Below are 18,931 nucleotides of genomic sequence, written 5' to 3' on the forward strand. Positions count from 1 at the left end.
TATTTGTTTTTTTAATTCTCAGTACATTATGGGAATTTCTGATCTGATTCATAGAAGTAAAATGTCTCTGTACGTTTTAAACATTTTAGATGCTTAAACATCTGAAGTAAAGAAAAGTTGGCCAAGGATTGTGTAGCGTTGACCAGCCCCGATTCTAACAGATAGAACTTAGCTCAGGACTTGGCTTAGCAACTACACTGAAAAAATAGAAATGGTAACATCTAAATTAACTCATTTTATTCAAGTCAAAATATTATTTAACATCACTGAATCAACCTAAATACATTTATAAAATAAATAAATAATAAAAATAAAAAGAGTACGGGCTAGAAAGGGGACAACTGGAAGTTGCCATTTATTACAGTGTTGTCTCCGGATTGACCGGATGTGTTGTACTTCTGAGGCTGAAGTTAATATACTATCAGATTCCTTCAGCTCAGAACCGGCACATGTTTTAAATCTCTTAGGTAAGGCCTGTTGCCAAGGATACAGGGCTGTTTATTTGTTTTGAGCGGGGTGTAAAACTCAAGATGTCTTCAGCTGATGATTTCACCTCATACTGTCACTACTCAGTTCAAAGTGATGTCAAAGACACTGACAAACATTCAAGAGCAATACTGCGTCACAACTTCTCTCTACAGTTTTGAAAAGTATGAATGGGGTGTCTAGGAATTCACATATTTGCTTTACCGACTGCTTTCTTTACTTTCCTGTAAAGGAAACCTCATCCTCATCCTCAAACACATTTCTCCCACTGACTCATGGTTTGCTGTAAACCAGACTGTAGCTGCAACTATAACTGTACTTGTCGATTTTGTAAACCCATACTCAAAAAAGCTGCAGAAGACTGAATGATTCACTAAACCTGGTGGTCTGTGCGTGTGGAGCAGGAATTTCTGAATTAAGAGTTTTGTCTCAGTCTACGCATTTTGGGGTTGACACTTGGCTTGGATGCGCAACAGACATCTGGCACAAAAATGGGACTGGAAATGCCTGTGAATGAAAGAGATAACAAATGAGAGTTCAGACCACCTGTATTGAGGGGATGATAATGGACAGCCATCATAGGCAAGAAGTTAAACTTTTAAAAAAGAAAATACCTGCCTCACTTCTTAGGTATTGATCTGTTGGTTATTGTATTGTAATATCTGTATCGTATAATATATGTAAATAATGTTATAATGTATATATTATAATAACGAGGAGCCAAACAGGAAATAACTATATAAATTGTGAATATACAAATGTAATCTGAATGTAAAGATACAACTCTGAATATAAAGATACAAATCTGAATTTATTTTTTTAAGCCTGAATATATAAATGTGTAAGAATTGAGAAATTAGAAAATGCCGGACAGTCTGGTTGAAGAGCGACCAGACCCTGAGAGGACAAAGGACCTCTCTGGAAATTAACATTTGAAGAGTTCAGATGCAAAAACTGATCATTTTTATTAAGCTTGTTTAAGTTCAGTCATTTCACTTAAATGGCAATTAATTGGTAATTTGCATTGCCATTTAAGTGAAATTAGTGAACTTAAATATACGAGCTTCATAAAATTGATCATTCTAGAAGAAATTTTCAGATGGCACTTAGAGGCTTTTGCATCTGAACTCTTCAGCTCCCCCTTGTGCACTATCGAGACGAAAGTCTCACCTCCGAGTCATCCTAATCTACATCTGTTTCCCTCATCCCCCCTCTCCTTCTCCCCCATGCGAAGATCACCCAAGAATATATGGTTTAATGCGAGTATTATACATATTTAGTATCATTTGAAATGTCTCAAGGTGACTGGTACAAGTGTCTCATTCCCAAATAAGTAAAACAAAAGGTAATAAGTGTAGTATTTTATGAGTAGCGTTTGGTTAGCCTACAAGTAATCAGACTAAACGTTGCATACAGTGCTTTATTACTGGGCCACCCATACCAGCCCTCGCTCCCAACAAAGTGCCCATATCCCTCCGCCTGATATCTATACAAACGTAATGACGTAAACAGTACGTGCAAGTTTACTGACATGATCTGAATGTTACATCACTTCTTCTTTTTTTTTTTTTTTTTTAACTCATGAACTCAGTTACGTTGTTTCCACTTTCAGTTACTTGAGTAATCAACAACTAAACATTCCATTGGTCTGTAATCAAAACAAAACATTCACTTGGTCTGTAATCAACAACAAAACTCTATGAAGTAAGAAACAATCAGAAACAATTTCAGATGTAGGATATAGAGCTGCCTTTATATACATTCTCGGATTCTGAACAAATTTTTTTATTTTTTTTTTAAAGACACATTCTCTTCACTTAACACTTAACGCATTTAACACATAACGGTTGTGTCACCTAGTCCATATCACCTCTAGTGCATTAGGTCCATTTCACAGTCCTACTCAGTCCATGTTACACGTTTTTCAGGCTGTGACAAAGTCTCTGAGGCATTGTGGAGGCTGTCGGTGCCTAGCAGGGTATCTTGGCAACACTGGGACTGTGTCGGCAGTGACTTCTGTGTCGGCAGTGACTTCTTCATCACGCAGGCCAGGGTCAAGCTTTTTGAAGAAGGATGAATTTCTTGTCACTCGGTGTCCATTCCACTCAGCGGTGACCATGGAGCCTTTGACTGTGGTTACTTTGTACGGCTTGTGGTTGTATGGTGCTGTGAGTTTATTGCGCCTGGGTTGAGAGCACAACACCATGTCACCAGGTTGGAGAGAGTAATGTGCAGCGTGTCGGCGAGTGTCTGAGTACGCCTTCATTTTGGCTTTGGCCTTGTGATCTCTCCTGCGAAGATCCTTGTCCGATCCAGTGGGTGTGCTCACAGAAGGCATCTTTGTGTGTATCCTGCGTTTGAGCAACAACTCAGCGGGTGATGTTGTTGTTGTGCTGTGTGGTGTTGAATGGTACTCACGTAGGAATGTGTAGAGATGCTGCTTCCAGGGGATGTTCTCCATGTAGGCAACACGGAGGCATTTTCCAAGTGTTCTCATAAACCTCTCTGCAGTGGCGTTTGCCTGGGGCCATAGTGGTGTGATCTTTCGATGGTGAAATCCCATGTAGGCTGCAAACTTGCTGAACTGCTCACTGTTGAATGGGGGGGCGTTATCTGTTTTCACAGATCTGGGGATGCCAAACATGGAAAAGATTTTATCTATGACAGGGATGACAGAGTTTGCAGAGGTGGAGTGTATAACTTCCACCACGGGGTATCGGGAGTATTCATCTATGATGCCTAGCAGGTGTTCACCTGTTGGTAGTGGGCCGTAGAAGTCTGCACTTGCCAGACTGTGTCAGGGAGGTCTGACATCTGCAGAGGTTCTGTGTGTGTTTCAGGTGTGGTGGCTTGACATGCTAGACAGTTTCTGACCATTGCCTCGGCCTGTCGGTCGATGCCTGGGAACCACACCTTCTCTCTCAGGAGGGCCTTCGTTTTTGTGATTCCCTGATGTGCCTCATGGGCGAGCTGAAGTACTCTGTACTCGAGGGAGGAGGGAATGACGATTCTGGAGCCCTTAAGTATGATGTCATTTTCGTGTGATACTGTGAGCTCGCTTTTCACATGTTCATACTGTCTTAGCGCAGCGACTTTTGTAACTGTGTGCCATGCATTGTTGCGTATGAGAACACTAACTATTTGTAATGTTGCATCCTTGAGTGTCTCAGATTTGATTTCATCCAGAGTCATCGCTTTTGGTGTGTTGTTCTGCATTCATGAAGTTTACATATTCTTCAGCCACTTTTGTGGCACGGGTGTTTTTGGTAGGTGTCTGTGCTGGGATTGGATGGCGGGACATGTAGTCTGCTGGATTATCAGTCCCTTTCCTATATTCTATTTTGAGGTTGTATGGCTGCAGCCGGAGTCCCCACCGCTCGATGCGGGCAGGCGGCTTGGACCTTGGGTTGTTCTAGATTAGTTCGAGTGGCTTATGATCCGTCACCATTGTGAACTCTTTGCCGTAGATGTAGAGATGAAAATGTTCGCAGCTCCATACAATTGCGAGTGCTTCACGCTCTGTTTGAGAGTAGCGCCTCTCGACGTCGCTGAGTGCTCTGCTTGCATATGCGATTATGCGTTTCTTTTCTTGGTCTTTTTGCAGCAGTATTGCCCCTAGCCCGACTGGACTAGCGTCGACGATGAGCTCTGTTTCTCTGTTCGGGTTAAAGTATGCCATCGTGGTCTCGCTGGTGAGACTCTCTCTCAGTGTGCTCAGTGCTGCATCCTGTTCTGCGCCCCACTGCCAGGTCGTGTTCTTCCTCGTGAGCTTTCTGAGGGGCTCTGTTACTGTGGCAAAATTAGGGATGAAGCGTGAGCAGTAGTTTGCCATGCCCAAAAGACTTCTGACCTCCGCAGCATCCTTCGGCTTGTCAGCTTGGTGTATGGCGTCGACCTTCTTGGGATCTGCTGAGACACCGCCAGCAGAGAAAATGAACCCGAAGAACTCAAGTCGCGTCTTGTTGAACTCACACTTCTTTCGGTTTAGTGTGAGGCCACGTTCTTTGAGTCGCTGGAACACAGCTGTTAAGCTCTTGTCATGATCAGCCTGTGTCGCTCCGTAGACGATGATGTCATCGCTGAGATTCTTCACCCCTGCGATGCTCTGAAGTGTCTGATGGATTGTGTTTTGAAACACCTCCGCGGCTGAAGAGATGCCAAAGTTGAAGCGCTTGTATCTTCTCAGGCCCAGATGCATTGTGAATGTGGTAATGTACCTGCTGTTGGGATGTAGTTCCAGCTGGTGATATCCCGATGTCAGATCCAGCTTTGAGAATATGGTCGCTCCATTCAGTTCATGAATAACGTCATCCATAGTGGGAGTCAGGTGACGTTCTCTTTGGATGGCTGTGTTTGCCTGTCGCATGTCGACACATATGCGTACCTTGTCTGGATCTTTGGGCTTTGGTGGCGTTACGATGGGCGAGACCCAGGGTGTTGGGCCTGTCACTTTTTCTATGATATCCTCGTCTTCCTCGTCTTCCTCGGCTCAGCTTCAACTTTTTGACGTACATGAAAAGGAACTCTGCGGTGTGGCTGGCATGTGGGCTGTATGTCTGAGTTTATATGTAGTGTCACTTGAAAGTCTTTCAGCTTACCAATGCCATCAAACAGCTCAGGGTGGCTGTTCACAAGCTCATCTGCTGCTGTGAGGTTCACTGAGGGAGGGCTGATAGAGCGTATAATTTTGATCAACCCCAATTCGTCAGCTGTCTGGTAGCTGAGCAGGGAGCAGCCATCACCTTTAATTACATAGAACGTCCCATCTGTTTTGGTCTAGGATTTCCCTAGGATGGGCAGTGCGTCTTTGGACCCATAGGCAAGTATTTTGAGATCTGTGTGTAGGAGGCGGGGCTGGATACTCAGCTTGTTGTATGTCATTTCACTGATGATGTTTACAGCAGCACCAGAGTCAATCAGAGCTGGCACTGTGTCTCCATATAGCTTGATTTGTGTTAGCAGCTGCTTACTGTTGCTATTGCTTGCAGTGTATGCATAGGATTCATCGCTGCTTGAAGATGACTTGGGTTGAGCTGGTTCACTTTGTGTTTCCACCTGATTGATTTTCTTTCTATAGCTTTTCTTGTACGGGGGTCTCTGCTTGCTGCTCTGTGTGTTGTGGTTTTGACCTGCACTGTCTTGCGAAGTGGTTTTGCTTCCCACATGATTTACATTGTTTACCCTTTGCAGGGCATTCATTTTTGTGTGGCTACTCACCCCCGCAGTTTCTGCATTGCGTGTTGCTGCCACCCGTTGGACGTTTTTGGTATGACTTCTTGTGGAGTTTTCTGTGTATTTGATTCACAGCTGTAGTGGGATTAGAACCCTCTTCGATTCCCTTTGACTGCAGTTCAGAAAGTTCTAGAGTCCTGCTGTATTCAAGCAGTTCTTTTAATGTCTTGTTTGCCTCCCTCAAACCGTATTTGCGCACCCTGGAGGACGTGCAGCTTTGGATGATCTGTGACTTTATTTCATTGTCTACGTCTCTAAACTCACAGTATTTTGCCAGCATGCGAAGTCTCGTATTATATGCATCTAGATTCTCACCGGGCTGTTGTGCAGCTTTCCTGAAGACGTACACTTCGTACTGGACATTCTTTTTGGGCGAGAAGTACTCGGTGAGTTTTGCTTTCATGTCTGCATACTTGTCTGCCTCCGCCGCCACTGTGTCGTATATGTCGTGCACTCTTTCGCCAGCCAGATGCAACAGGAGGGCTTTCAGTCTTGGGTCCCCGGTTATATTCACAGCTGTAGTGTAGTTCTCGAACCGCTGAAGCCACTTATTCCACCTCGGTCCGACAGAGCTGGGTTCGCTCTCTGTATCAAACGGTGGTACGGATGGGCTGTGTGCTAGCGCCATGCTAACTGTCCGGTTGCTAACTAGCTAGCTCACTTACTTTACAGCCGGTTGCTTTCACTCCGAACTTTCTTCCGCACGCAAACGTCCGCTGTCCAGGAGACGTTTTCGTTATTGTGGACCCTCGTCGCCAGTGTAGTATTTTATGAGTAGCGTTTGGTTAGCCTACAAGTAATCAGACTAAACGTTGCATACAGTGCTTTATTACTGGGCCACCCATACCAGCCCTCGCTCCCAACAAAGTGCCCATATCCCTCCGCCTGATATCTATACAAACGTAATGACGTAAACAGTACGTGCAAGTTTACTGATATGATCTGAATGTTACAATAAGGTTTTTAAGAGTTTAGGGATAACTGGCACACAAGGAGGGGTTGGTCTCTAGACAAATGGTCTCCCTACACCCAAAGGGTGTCAACTCTGAATGTAAATTCAGATGTTTCCATGTGAAAGAGGTCCTGGCTATATAATGAAATGCAGCAGGGGATTCGGGGCCTTTTAGATTACATCCGTGGGAAGACAGATGTAAAGAGGCCTTGGAGAGGAAAGCTACCAAGTACCAGGACCTGGTCCAACAATGCAGGGGCAAAGGGTGACAGGCATGGCTATTTTCAGTTGAGGTTGGCTGTAGGGGTTTCCCGGCGCAGTCTGTGTGGAAGATGCTCACAGCCCTGGGAATAGTAGGAAGGGAGAAGACAGCTGCTTGCAGGTTGGGGGAGGTAGCGGAAAGAGCCTCTTGTTGGCTCTAGAACAGGCGGGAGGAGTTGAGCTGGAAGACAGGAGAAGATAGACAGTGACTGGCCATCACTGCAGACCAGTCAACTGGAGGATGTTAAGGTTCAGGCTCGAAACGTCCGAGGAGAGTTGAACGCCACCAGATGACATCTTGTCCTGGCCAAAAACTACAATCACAAGACGCTGACTGATGGTGTAAGCATCTAGATGTATCCAATAGTTACAAATCTGAATATATAAATGTAAATCTGAATATATAGTTATAAGTAAGTGTCACAAACAGAATAGGAGACAGCAGATCCACAGATACAGGTTCTTCATTGTAATGTGTAAATGCAAGGAATGAATCAGGTAAACTTTTTGAGCAATGTTGCTGGGCAGTCTTACCGAGCGATTGTTGCTGGGGCACTTTCCCATTGAAAATGTGCAATAAATCTCTATCTGGATAATTTAGATTGGTTGTGGGCCCTGTATCTCATCTGGTTGCCCGTTGATGGCAACATTGCCCAGCAACTTTGCTCAAAACGTTGCCCTGTGTATCATCACCTTTAGATCAGTGGTGTCCAATCCTGCTCCTGGAGGGCCACTGAGTCCTGCTGAAGATATACAGAGTCTCCTGGTCTTCACTTCTGAATTTCCTACAGTTTTGGTGCCATGACCCGGATAGAGCTCCTCTCCTTACATAACTCCAGACTGAATCTTTCAGCTCAACCATGATTTGGTGAGTGTTGCCCAATCCAAAGGACCAGTACATGTGGTTCTCCTCTGCGCTGCCAGAGAAATGTTAACAAACAGCTGCAGGGTTTTGTTAACAGAATAGTTATCCTCTACTTTGCTATAGAAGAAGGTTCATCCTCTGTTAAGTCAGGGAAGATTACAACTGTTATGGTGTGTTAGCAAATTATCCTCTGCTTTCCAGGGAAGGTTGAATACATTATGATGTGTATTAACTAGGTTATCCTCTGCTCTGTCAGGGAAGGTTAACAACAATTGCTCTGTGTTAACAAATTTACAAGTTTATCCCTCTGCTTGTCAGGGAAGTGTTTGAAGTATCCTGTTGTGACAGAAAGACATTACAAAATGTTGAGAAGGAATGCTAGACCAATGCTAGACCAACTGAAAAAAGTGGACTATCTCCCCCTTTATGGACAGGACAAATCATTTATAGGGGAGCACTATGAACTCCATAGTGATTGAGTCGGTCAGAATGGATTTGACAAAGAAATTTGATATTGATCCAGAAAAAGTATGGTCAAAATTAAAGAATGCAAAAAAGTAATTGGTGCATGTGTAATGGAGGCCAGGCAGTAGTCGCTGTCCGAGGCCCGCGTAGAGCGGGGCGAGTAGGACCCGGGTGGAGGGGTTACATTGGTGCCGTGACCCTGATGGGAGTGAGGTTTAGGGGAGTGAGTGTAACGGAGGCCAGCTAGTAGTCGCTGTGAGAGTAAACCTCACTCCTCTGATCTCAATAGGTGCTCTAGTGACAGACGCTAGAGGCTGCAGTCTTTAGCCTCCTTGTTAGAGCGCCTGACTCTCACGCCGGAGACCCGGGTTCGAGGCCCGCACAGAGCGGGGCGAGTAGGACCCGGGTGAAGGGGTTACACATGCATCAGAAAGAAAAATATGAAAGGCACTATCTCTGCTGCCACAGATACTCTATCCATAGCACCAGAACAAATCCAAAGTATTGCTAAGTTAGAAGAACATAAACAGCAATTGCACACTCGAGTGTCCTGTCTCATGAAAAAGGTGGGCCATAACAAAGCCTCAACCAAATGTGACCAAATCTGACCAACAGTCAGATGAAAGCTATGCTGACTTACAGTCTTTTTGTAAACTAGAGGACATTAGAAATACTGGTTTAATGGATAAATATGTAAATGCAGTTGAAGTGTGTGGAGCAAGACAAAAGGTTCAGGGTCTGCAACTAAATGAACTCAAGCTTGGAGGAAGTCAAGAGATCTGACCTGCAGGTGAACTTTAAGGGACAACCGTGTTAGTATGCTAGTATACACCAATGAAGGGAGCAGTGGACAATGCTATGCAATGTTTTTACGACATTTCGGGGAAAGCTCTGGTCATCATCCAACAAGTATAAAGGAAATTAGAGTAATAACTGAGGAACCGAGTCCAGAGCCACAGTCATCATCTATCCTGGATGTGAAATTCCATGCTGGTCTAGGCTTGTTTCTTTTTGTTAATATATTAATATGATGTATTGTGTAATGTATTTTGTATTGATGCTCAGTGTCACGCTAAATATTTCAAACAAATATTCACTGTAGTTTATTTTAAGCAATTTGCATCTTATCCAGTTTTGTTTAACCTTGTTTTGTTATGTGGACTCTTAGGTCAGATTCTGCCCTGTTCTGTTTCTGTTTCCTGTGCCATATGTTGTAGTCCTGTGTAGCTTTAGGGGCCATTTGCACGACACCATCTTGCACTAAAAACGGAAACCGCTGTATGCGTTAAGGCCGTTCATTTATGACGTTTTAGGGGCCTGAAAACAGGTTTCAAAATGCAAGTTTTGAAAACGATACTCTTATTGTCTCCGTGTAAATTACAAAAACGCATTTTTGTGAATTTGTGAAAACGCTGGCGTCATGTGCATGCTTATTACATGTTCAGGTGTGTAGTTTTTCTAAGTATGTAAGTTTGTCACTTAACAAAGTGACATCGCCAACTACTGCCCTGACAGCATAATACAGCGCTTTTAGTTGTTTTTCACGGATCTGTGTGAGCAGTGATTGTTTTGACAATGTTGTCGTCTGTACGCAAAAAAAAACTTTTCTGTTTTTAGTCTAAAGCTACACAGTTTAATTAAGTTTTGATTGTTCCCAGGTGTGTCTTGTCAACTTAGTACCCTCTGTGTATTAAATTCCCATGTTTCCTGTGTTAATTGTCAAGCCTGTCCAAGTTGTTACGTTGAGGTTCTTAGTTTCCAGTGTCTTGTTTTCTTGTATCTTTGTTAGTTCTTTAATAAACCTTCCCTGCAACTGGATCCTACTTTCCCTCACTTCTGAGTTTTACCCATTACAAGTATAAACAGGAAATTTGATGGAAATGCACAGCTAGCATCCTAACAGAAGCAATGCTGGCTCTGATATGAGCCGCTTTTATAATCACAAACATGCATGCACAGACACGCAACACCTGATCATTCACATTCCTTCTGCACCCTCTTTATTTACACTGGCTCGGCAATATTTTCCAAACTTACCCTGTTTCTATGGCAAGCCAGTGTACAACAGAAAATAACAGAAAACCAGGAATGTTCACACCTGATTCTTGGATTTAACTGATGGCAATTAATACTCACCTGTTAATCATGTGTTGCAATATATAAAACCTTAGTGTACAATAAATGTGCATGTGATTGGAAGATGAAAGATTTTTAACTCATCTATTCAGGAAGAGTTTGCTTTCTCTATAGCTGATTGCTTACTTTTTTCCCTTTTGTTTTCATCGCAAAAATAAGGGAATAGGTTTCCAAACTGTTTTTAGTTAACTGAACTTATTATAATTTACAATGTGTTTGGCATCTGTACCATGCTAATAATAATTGTAACAATTTTTTTGACTATATGGTCTGAAGATCCTAGTGTGCTGAATTTCATAACATAAACAATTAGCATATTTCTTAGTTGTATCCAGTTGAACACAATTTATGTAAAGGGAATATCAGATTTAGTCAGAGTGGTTCACTCTGTTACGAACTCATTCGTAAGCATTCCTGAATAGGACTTCTTGGAGATTCCAGGACTGAGTTGTCTTTAGAGTGTCATTTCCGCTGCCGGTTATGAGAAAACCAGATGAGGTCATCACGGGAGACAAACATATGTGCTTGCTTCTGTGGTAAAAAAGTAGAGCAAATTTTCCTGCTGGGTCTGTCGTAAAAGTGGAGATTCATGCTTCCTCAAAACTTTTACTTCTTACACAACAGGCTGTCTGACTCCTTTACGCAGTGCCAGGCACTAACACACTGTTGCGGAGGAGGGTATAGTTTACTTTCAGAAAGGTCAGTTGGAATGAGCAAGAAAATATGAACTTATAAACTGCCATTTAAAAGTCCAGTCATTAGTGTCACATGATCCTTCAGAAACCATGATACATTTTTTTCAGGCTTTTTTTTATTTTAATAATTTGAAATATAAAATCTTCTGTATACATTATAAACATGTCTTTACTGTCACTTTGAATCAACTTAATCAGCATCCCAGTAAAAGTAGAAAACTTACAAGGGCTACCATCAATCTGAACATTTTTCTGCAATTTAAGCAGCTTATACACACTGAACAAATAATTTACATCAGAAAAAAGGGTAAACGTCTACTTGGTGCATAACCAGCTACAGAGAAAAATGAATGAATGTAAAATACAAAGAATTAATGAATACGCAATATATGGTGAAAATAAATATATTCAACGAGACAATAGATTTCTAATTATTCTATGGTACTACCTCCATTATATGGTGGTTATAAGTTTTGAGGTACAAAGCAGGGTTTTTATGTTCACATTTGTTATAACATTACATCATTTAATGATAGACAAGGTTATAAATTCTAAAAGGCTATTAAATGTGGCTAATTTTCATATACACACTAGACATATCTTACTGAATTTAACCTTCTCATTATCCTGAAAACCTTTTAATGGCCTAACACTTATGCTTGCAATTAATTTTGTGAACAAAAATAAATAGTATTTCTTCACAAAAAATGATTTTACTGTATGGATGAGCACATTTCTGAGTGCGAAAAAGCAAAAGAAGTTAACAAGTGTTCACCATTCATGTCAACTACTTCAGTACATTTAAAAATGATCCCAGCATGCACCTCATGAAGCTGAGGAAGAGAGGGAATAAAGAGTGCAGACAGAGCTGTTATCTATACAGATCATGAAGGTATTTGTTTAGTAAATAATTGTAGACTTATTGAAGGATCAAAAGAAAAAGTAAAACAATGTGTAATGCTATACCATTCCCCCTCAACAAAGTATGTCAGCAAAAGGGTGCGCCAAAGAAATGACTGCAAAAAACTTGGCAGATTGCCCTGCACAGATAAATCCAGTAATTTAACAAAACGGGAGGTCTCTATGCTTCTCTAATACATCTCAAGCAAAGAGTTTTTCAAACCATTTCAGTGGATTTTACCACCATCTAGCGATGGATGTAAAACTAATTTCTTCCCTAACTAGTGTTTCCGTTTTCTTGAATAATTAACTCCTCTTTTTTTGTCCCATTGCAGAATGTGAGGGAATGTAAATGTGTAATAGCCTACAGATGAGATGAGAAAGCAAAGCCCTGAGAGAAGGACATGAAACAACATGTTAGAATCGTCTCCAAAGTCATGTGCAGACAGGAGGGGATATCAATCTGTACATCAAGTCTTTTTCACCTAAACATAACTGTCATAACGCTTAAGTGTCATAAGGCAACACCTGCTATTATGTAATGTCGCCAGCAACTGCAATAAAATAGTGAGGTATATTAAGATTACCATTAAAAACACATTCAATTACACACAAACAGAAATCCCACACCATTCCCCTTAGTTTATAATTGCTGGATAAAGAAAATAAATTTATAATTTATAAATCTTTTCTTTTCCGGAAAACATTTATAGATATAGATATAGACATTTCCATGATTTTTTTCAGGTCTGGAAGAAGCAATTCCTTTTTTTGGAATTGAAATTAGCTGAACCGAGTATGCTTTTAAGAGATTATTTCAAAATTTGTACACTGTTGAATATACCTCTGAGGTAGAATGGGGCTTTATGAGTAAAATGAGTAATATTACGCCTTTAATGATTCATTAAAATAATATGGTAAGACATAAAAGTGACCCTCACTGTAAAAATTAATGAGTTAACTTGAAAAAAATAATAAAGCAAACAGCTGCAAACTAATTAGAGTTAGACTGGTTGTTCACCCAAACTAACATTTTTTTCCATGAGCAAGTACAGTAAGAAATTACATATTTGTTGAAAGTAAGATAGGGGGCTGAATAAACTAGAAACAAGTACAGTAATTAAGAAACATGGTTTTGAAATCCACTAAACTCAAAACTGTTTAGTTGGTAAATAAAACAAAAATAAAACAAATCAAAAGGACACTAATCATGCTATAATTACTTAAAATAAAACATTTTAAATTAAAACAATCAAAAACACTTAATAGATGTTTTATCCTTTCATTCTAAAGGACGAATAAATCTACACACCCTCACAGTTCCCCATGTTTTGATCAAACACACAAAAATAAACTATTCAAGTGCAAGGAATTATGGGTATTCCCTTTGCAGCCACAATGCTTCTCTAAAGGGCCTACCCATAACAGATTCAACAATATATGAGGTTCAAAGTGCTTAAACTTCACAGGTAAATACATTGGATGTTGGATGATTTACAGTGTATGGAAAGTGCCAGGAGCTTATTGTAATAATGAGGGACCTGTATTTTGTCAGTTTATCTCTCTCTGTGACATGCTGGTTTAATTCCTCTGCTGTAATCCTATTACACCACACCAAATTATTACTGAGATGTAACCATGATGTCCATGCAGACAGAGACATTATCCGAGACAGAGCACAGCAAAGAAAGGCAATCACAGCAAACGGTCAGGTAAGAATGACATTTCTCTAACTCTTCCTCTGGTTAATGACCACTGCAAACATGGTTCTCTGGGATAGTTTTCCTTGTGGGATAGTTCTGTATATATACAGGATGCACAAACAATACATATATTCAATCATGTTTTTGAAATCACTATACAAGGTCTGGTTCAGACAGGACACTTTTCTAAATAAAATTAAATAAATAAAAATAACTTGGTGAACAATATATTTCTAATAATGTTTTATTAAAATGCAATTATTTAAATGTTCTGGTCTATAATACTGCAATAACATATCCGCAATAACAAACCAGCTTATAACATGCATAAGCCTTAGACTTGCTTGCATGAATACTGCAACTAGCACATTTGGTAATGGAATTTGTTTATGGGAGTGAAAATATGTTAAATAGAGCCAATTAGTCGGATTGAACAAGATTAATTCTGACGTGTTTCCGAGTGCGTCTTGTTCACAGCATCCAGTGTAGTAACTGATCAGCACATTTCTTTAAGCCAGCTGCTCACATACACATTGGAAGCACTCTGAGAAGGCCACATACATATTAGTGTGTTTTTTTTTTTCAGATTGCATGCGGTTTTGCATTTACTCAGATGTATGTGTGTGAAGCATTGCTACAACTGCCATGCAATCAGTCTCAGAATGTATTTTTAGTTGTAAGAAAACAGAAACACTGTGGGCACTTGTGCAACAAACTCAGTACTCACATCAATGTAATCTGATTGTAATCTAATCCATCACCTATAAGAGAGTAATCTGCTAATTCCACCTCAACCTGGATAATTGTAACAGACCCTGACAGTGTCAAGAACTCATGCAACAGAAATAAAATCTACTTTGCATACGGGATAACATCAGAATGACTAACAATGGTAAACATAAAAATTCCCATCTGTTTGTTCATCTCATATGGTTTGGAAATATAAAAAGGAATGAGGAAATGTCAACCACTTCAAGTCATTTTGTTACAGGATGTTGCACAAAATGGGCATAACATCTGTAATATCTATCATCAGGTCTCCAGAAGAATCATCATGTCAGGTTCACCTGAGATTGAGGAACTACCAGCAACACAAACAGGTAAAAAAAAAAAAAAAAAAAAAATCTATTGATTATACAGTAATGATGAGATAATACTGGAGATTGTCATCATTATGCTGTGATGCGCCTAATATTATCTGTAATATAGAGGCTAAATTATACTATAAACCTGGAAACTGATTTAAAGGGATACTCCACTTTATTTGGGAAATAGGCTCATTTTACAACTCCCCCAGAGTTAAACAGTTGAGTTTTGCTGTTTTCGAATCCATTCAGCCGAACTCAAAACAGAGGAGTCAAGTTTTAAATAGGAAAAATATCGAAACTCTTTGGTCATTTTTTTGAGAGAGATGCTAATGGTCCTGTCCGATTCAATGATCTATGCTAAGCTATGCTAAAAGTGGTACTGCCAGACCCGGAGTTCGGCTGAATGGATTCGAAAACGGTAAAACTCAACTGTTTAACTCTGGGGGAGTTGTAAAATGAGCCTATTTCCAAAAAAAGTGGAGTATCCCTTTAAACTAGATTCATCCATCAATCCATTGCAACTCAGGGCCCAAAGGTGTGATCCATGACTGGAGGAAATTCAAACTTGAGAGTCTGGACCATGAAAGCATCCCTCCCAATAAGAGAGAGCTCCTCAGACAGATGTCCAACCCCAAATCCAAAAATGACGACACCCGGGAAAAGACAGGCCGCAAGGTATTGTGAAAAATACCCAACTTATATCTACACAACAAAATGAGGAAATCATTTTAATTCCAAGAATCCAAGTACACATGGCTACTCATAGCTACTCATTCTATAGGATTAATACTTTTCACATTTTATAAAAAATTATAAAATAGCATGAAATCATGCAGTGATAAAAAAATGTTAAAGGCACACTATGCAAAATTTGTACCTTAAAGGGGTCATGAACTGGCTTTTTAAAATTTTTTATATTGTTGCCTGAGGTCAACTTATGACGTTCGCTTGGTTTTTACATTCAAAAACATCGAAATGAATAAGTAATAGGCTATTTTCTACCCTGGTTTTGAGCCTAGCTCCTGAAACGCTCGGTTTTTATGGGCGTGCCGCATTGAAGACTTGGAAGTCAACGCCCACTGCTATGATTGGATAACAGTTTTGCATATTATAATAAGTTTCATGTAATGCGCGAATCAGTGGGCGGGGCTAAACAGGCAGTGTTGAAGTAGGCGTTGATCTTCTTCTGCTTTTTGATACTCTTTGACGTCATAGATCCCCACTTTGAAAAACCTGTCGTTCGCTGTGCCTGGTGTCAATAAAAGCTTTTATTGGACTAACAAGGAAGTTTTCAGTTCTGAAATTGGTAAACGAATAGTAGGGAGATGGTAGGGCAAAACCAGCAATGCAGGTTTGAGAGGTGTCGCCCAGACAAATCTCGCGAGAATCACGACTAGCTTTACGGCACGACGTCACGTACATCAACAACATATGAAGCAGCCTCTATGGAAGACGCTAGCACACATTTCAGACATGAATCATGGCAGAGTCGATGAAGAAAATTAAGAAAATTAAGAAAGTGCGGTTGGAAGAGTGAAGAGACGGCTCTGCGTGAGTGGTATTTACGACAGTAACTTTACATACAAGTACTCCACAGCGACTCTAGGGGTCGCTGTTTGAGAAAAACAGAAACTGCATAGTGTGCCTTTAAATAAATCTTCATGAGGGAGTCATAGTGACATACATTTATAAATTGTATTGGATGCTACGCTACGGTTTGGAGTTAGTGAGATTTAAAAAAAATATTTTTTAAAGAAGACTTGTATGCTCACCAAGGCTCCATTTATTTGATAAAAAAATACACAAAAAGTACAGTAATATCGTTAAATATTAATACAACATAAAATTATTGTTTTCTATTTTAATATATTTTAAAATGTAATTTATTCCTGTGATGGTAAAGCTGTATTTCCAGCATCATTACTCCAGTCTTCAGTGTCACATGATCCTTCAGAAATCATTCTAATATGCTGATTTGCTGCTCAGGAAACATTTATTATTATTATCAATCATGAAAACAGCTTATGCTTATTTTTTTGGGGTGGAAACTGTGATAAAAAAAAAATCAGGATTATCTGATCAATAGAAAGTTCAAAAGAACAGTATTTATGAGAAATAGAGATTTATTGATTATTATTTAATTTTTTTTACAATTTAAATGGATCCTTGCTAAATAGACGCATTTCTTTTTTCCTTCAATTTTCGGTTTAAGTAATTCATTAATAAAAAAAAAAGAGAGTTTCGTTTTGTAAAGAAAAATTCATAAATAGGCAAAATGATTTATAAATACAATTTTTTAAATGGTTTTTAAGATCATCACAATCTTTTCTGACACAATTCAGTCAAGCGTGTTCAGATTATTGCCTGGCAGTGTGAGCGTTTTGTAATGTTTATTAACATGTTGCTTTGTCTGATCACACGCAGATGAGCGTTCAGGAATACGAGATGATCCAAGAAGAGGACGAAACGTGTCTGCGTAAGTATCGCAAGCAGTGCATGCAGGAGATGCATGGGCGGCTGAGTTTCGGGCCTAAGTTTGATGCCGTGTTTGAGTTGGATAGCGGCGAGGCCTTCCTGGATGTCATCGAGAAAGAGCACCGCCTGACGGTAGTGGTGGTGCACATCTATGATGATGGGATCGGAGGTTGTGACGCACTCAACAACTGCTTGACCTGCCTGGCGGCAGAATATTCCACCGTCAAATTCTGCCGAATCCGAGCCTCTGCCACCGGGGCGGCCGAGCGTTTTCCAGACGACGTTCTGCCCACCCTGCTGGTGTACAAGGCTGGAGAGCTGCTGGGCAACTTCTTGTGCTTCACAAAGCACTTGAATGAGGAGTTCTTTGCCACGGATGTGGAGAACTTCTTAAATGAGTACGGCCTGTTGCCAGAGAAAGAGATTGCAGCCTGCCCCGATGAGGAAGAGAACACTGATGTTGACTAATGGAAATTTAAAGGGTGGAAGTGAATTACATTAGTCAACCTGTCAGACTTGTTTCTGAGATAGATCGAGTATGTGACTACTGGGCCATGGCTCCAAAAAACACGCACACCTAAAGGCATTTACTAACACGTCATTTAGGGACTACAGCAGTTAAATTGTTCATAGGGTTATCAAAGGCATTCGGTCATGCTCGTTTCATTTCCAATGCGTTTCCATGACTTTTTGACCTTTCCAGTAGCTTTTGATTACTGAAAAGTAGAAGAAAGTTAAACAACTGATTGATTTGTCAGAGTCATATAAGACGAGTCCCAAACTGAGGTCCTTTCCTGATCCCGTTTCTCCTCAGACTATTTGTCTCAAAGGCAAAAATGCCCCACAAATATCATTTTCAGGAAAAAAAATACTTGCTCACAAATTGCACGTTGTTATGGTTTGTGAAGAAGCTGATGGAATATTTTATATTGAATGTAATTAATTGTGACATATACAGTATACACTACCATTCAAAAGTTAGGGGTCAGTAAGATTTTCTTTGAAAGAAATGAATACTTTTATTCATCAAGGATGCATTAAATTGATCAAAAGTGACAGTAAAGATATTATAAATGTTACAAAAATTCCTATTTCAAATAAATGCTGTTCTTTTAAAGTTTTAATTCATCAAAGAATCCTGAAAAAATTGAGTTTCCACAAAAATACTAAGTAGCACAACCGTTTTAAACATTGAAATTATCAATGTCATCGTTCCCGATGTTTAATATTATTTTAATATTTCTTGAGATCCAAAACAGCGTATTAAAAAGATTTCTGAAGGATCATGTGACACTGAAGACTGGAGTAATGATGCTGAAAATTCAGCTTTATCATCAGGAATAAATTACTTTTCAAAATAGACTTTTCAAAAACATAAGAAAAATTCTAACTGAACCCAAACTTTTTGACCAGGAGTGTATATTCAATACAGAAATGAAACTCTCCTGAAATGTCCTGGTTTTGCATGACTGTGGGAACTCTGATTTGCAAATCCATATTTTTTTTAAATTAGAAAGGCTTGTCACACGGAGCAATTTGGTATGAAAGTCAAATTGCCACACAATGACACTGTACTTGTCATCTATTTGGTATCCACCCGCTATCTGCTTAAAGAATAAATTATTTCAGAAAAAGTGTGATTTCATGTTGTCACGTTACACTAAATGAATCGG

The 18,931-nt window shown here is 40.0% G+C and overlaps 1 protein-coding gene across 1 annotated transcript; it reads left to right on the forward strand.

Annotated features, from left to right (window-relative positions):
- The first annotated feature begins 13,418 nt into the window (after positions 1-13,418).
- On the forward strand, positions 13,419-18,898 carry pdca (phosducin a). Its single transcript, XM_084118964.1, has 4 exons — positions 13,419-13,704; positions 14,732-14,795; positions 15,310-15,458; positions 17,208-18,898. Exons 1-4 carry the CDS (start codon positions 13,525-13,527, stop codon positions 17,724-17,726), a joined length of 912 nt encoding a protein of 303 aa, XP_083975090.1. The 5' UTR covers positions 13,419-13,524; the 3' UTR covers positions 17,727-18,898.
- Positions 18,899-18,931: the final 33 nt, after the last annotated feature.

The sequence above is a fragment of the Abramis brama genome (genome assembly GCF_963993115.1).
Source record: "Abramis brama genome assembly, chromosome: 7".
Taxonomy (NCBI): Eukaryota; Metazoa; Chordata; class Actinopteri; order Cypriniformes; family Leuciscidae; genus Abramis; species Abramis brama.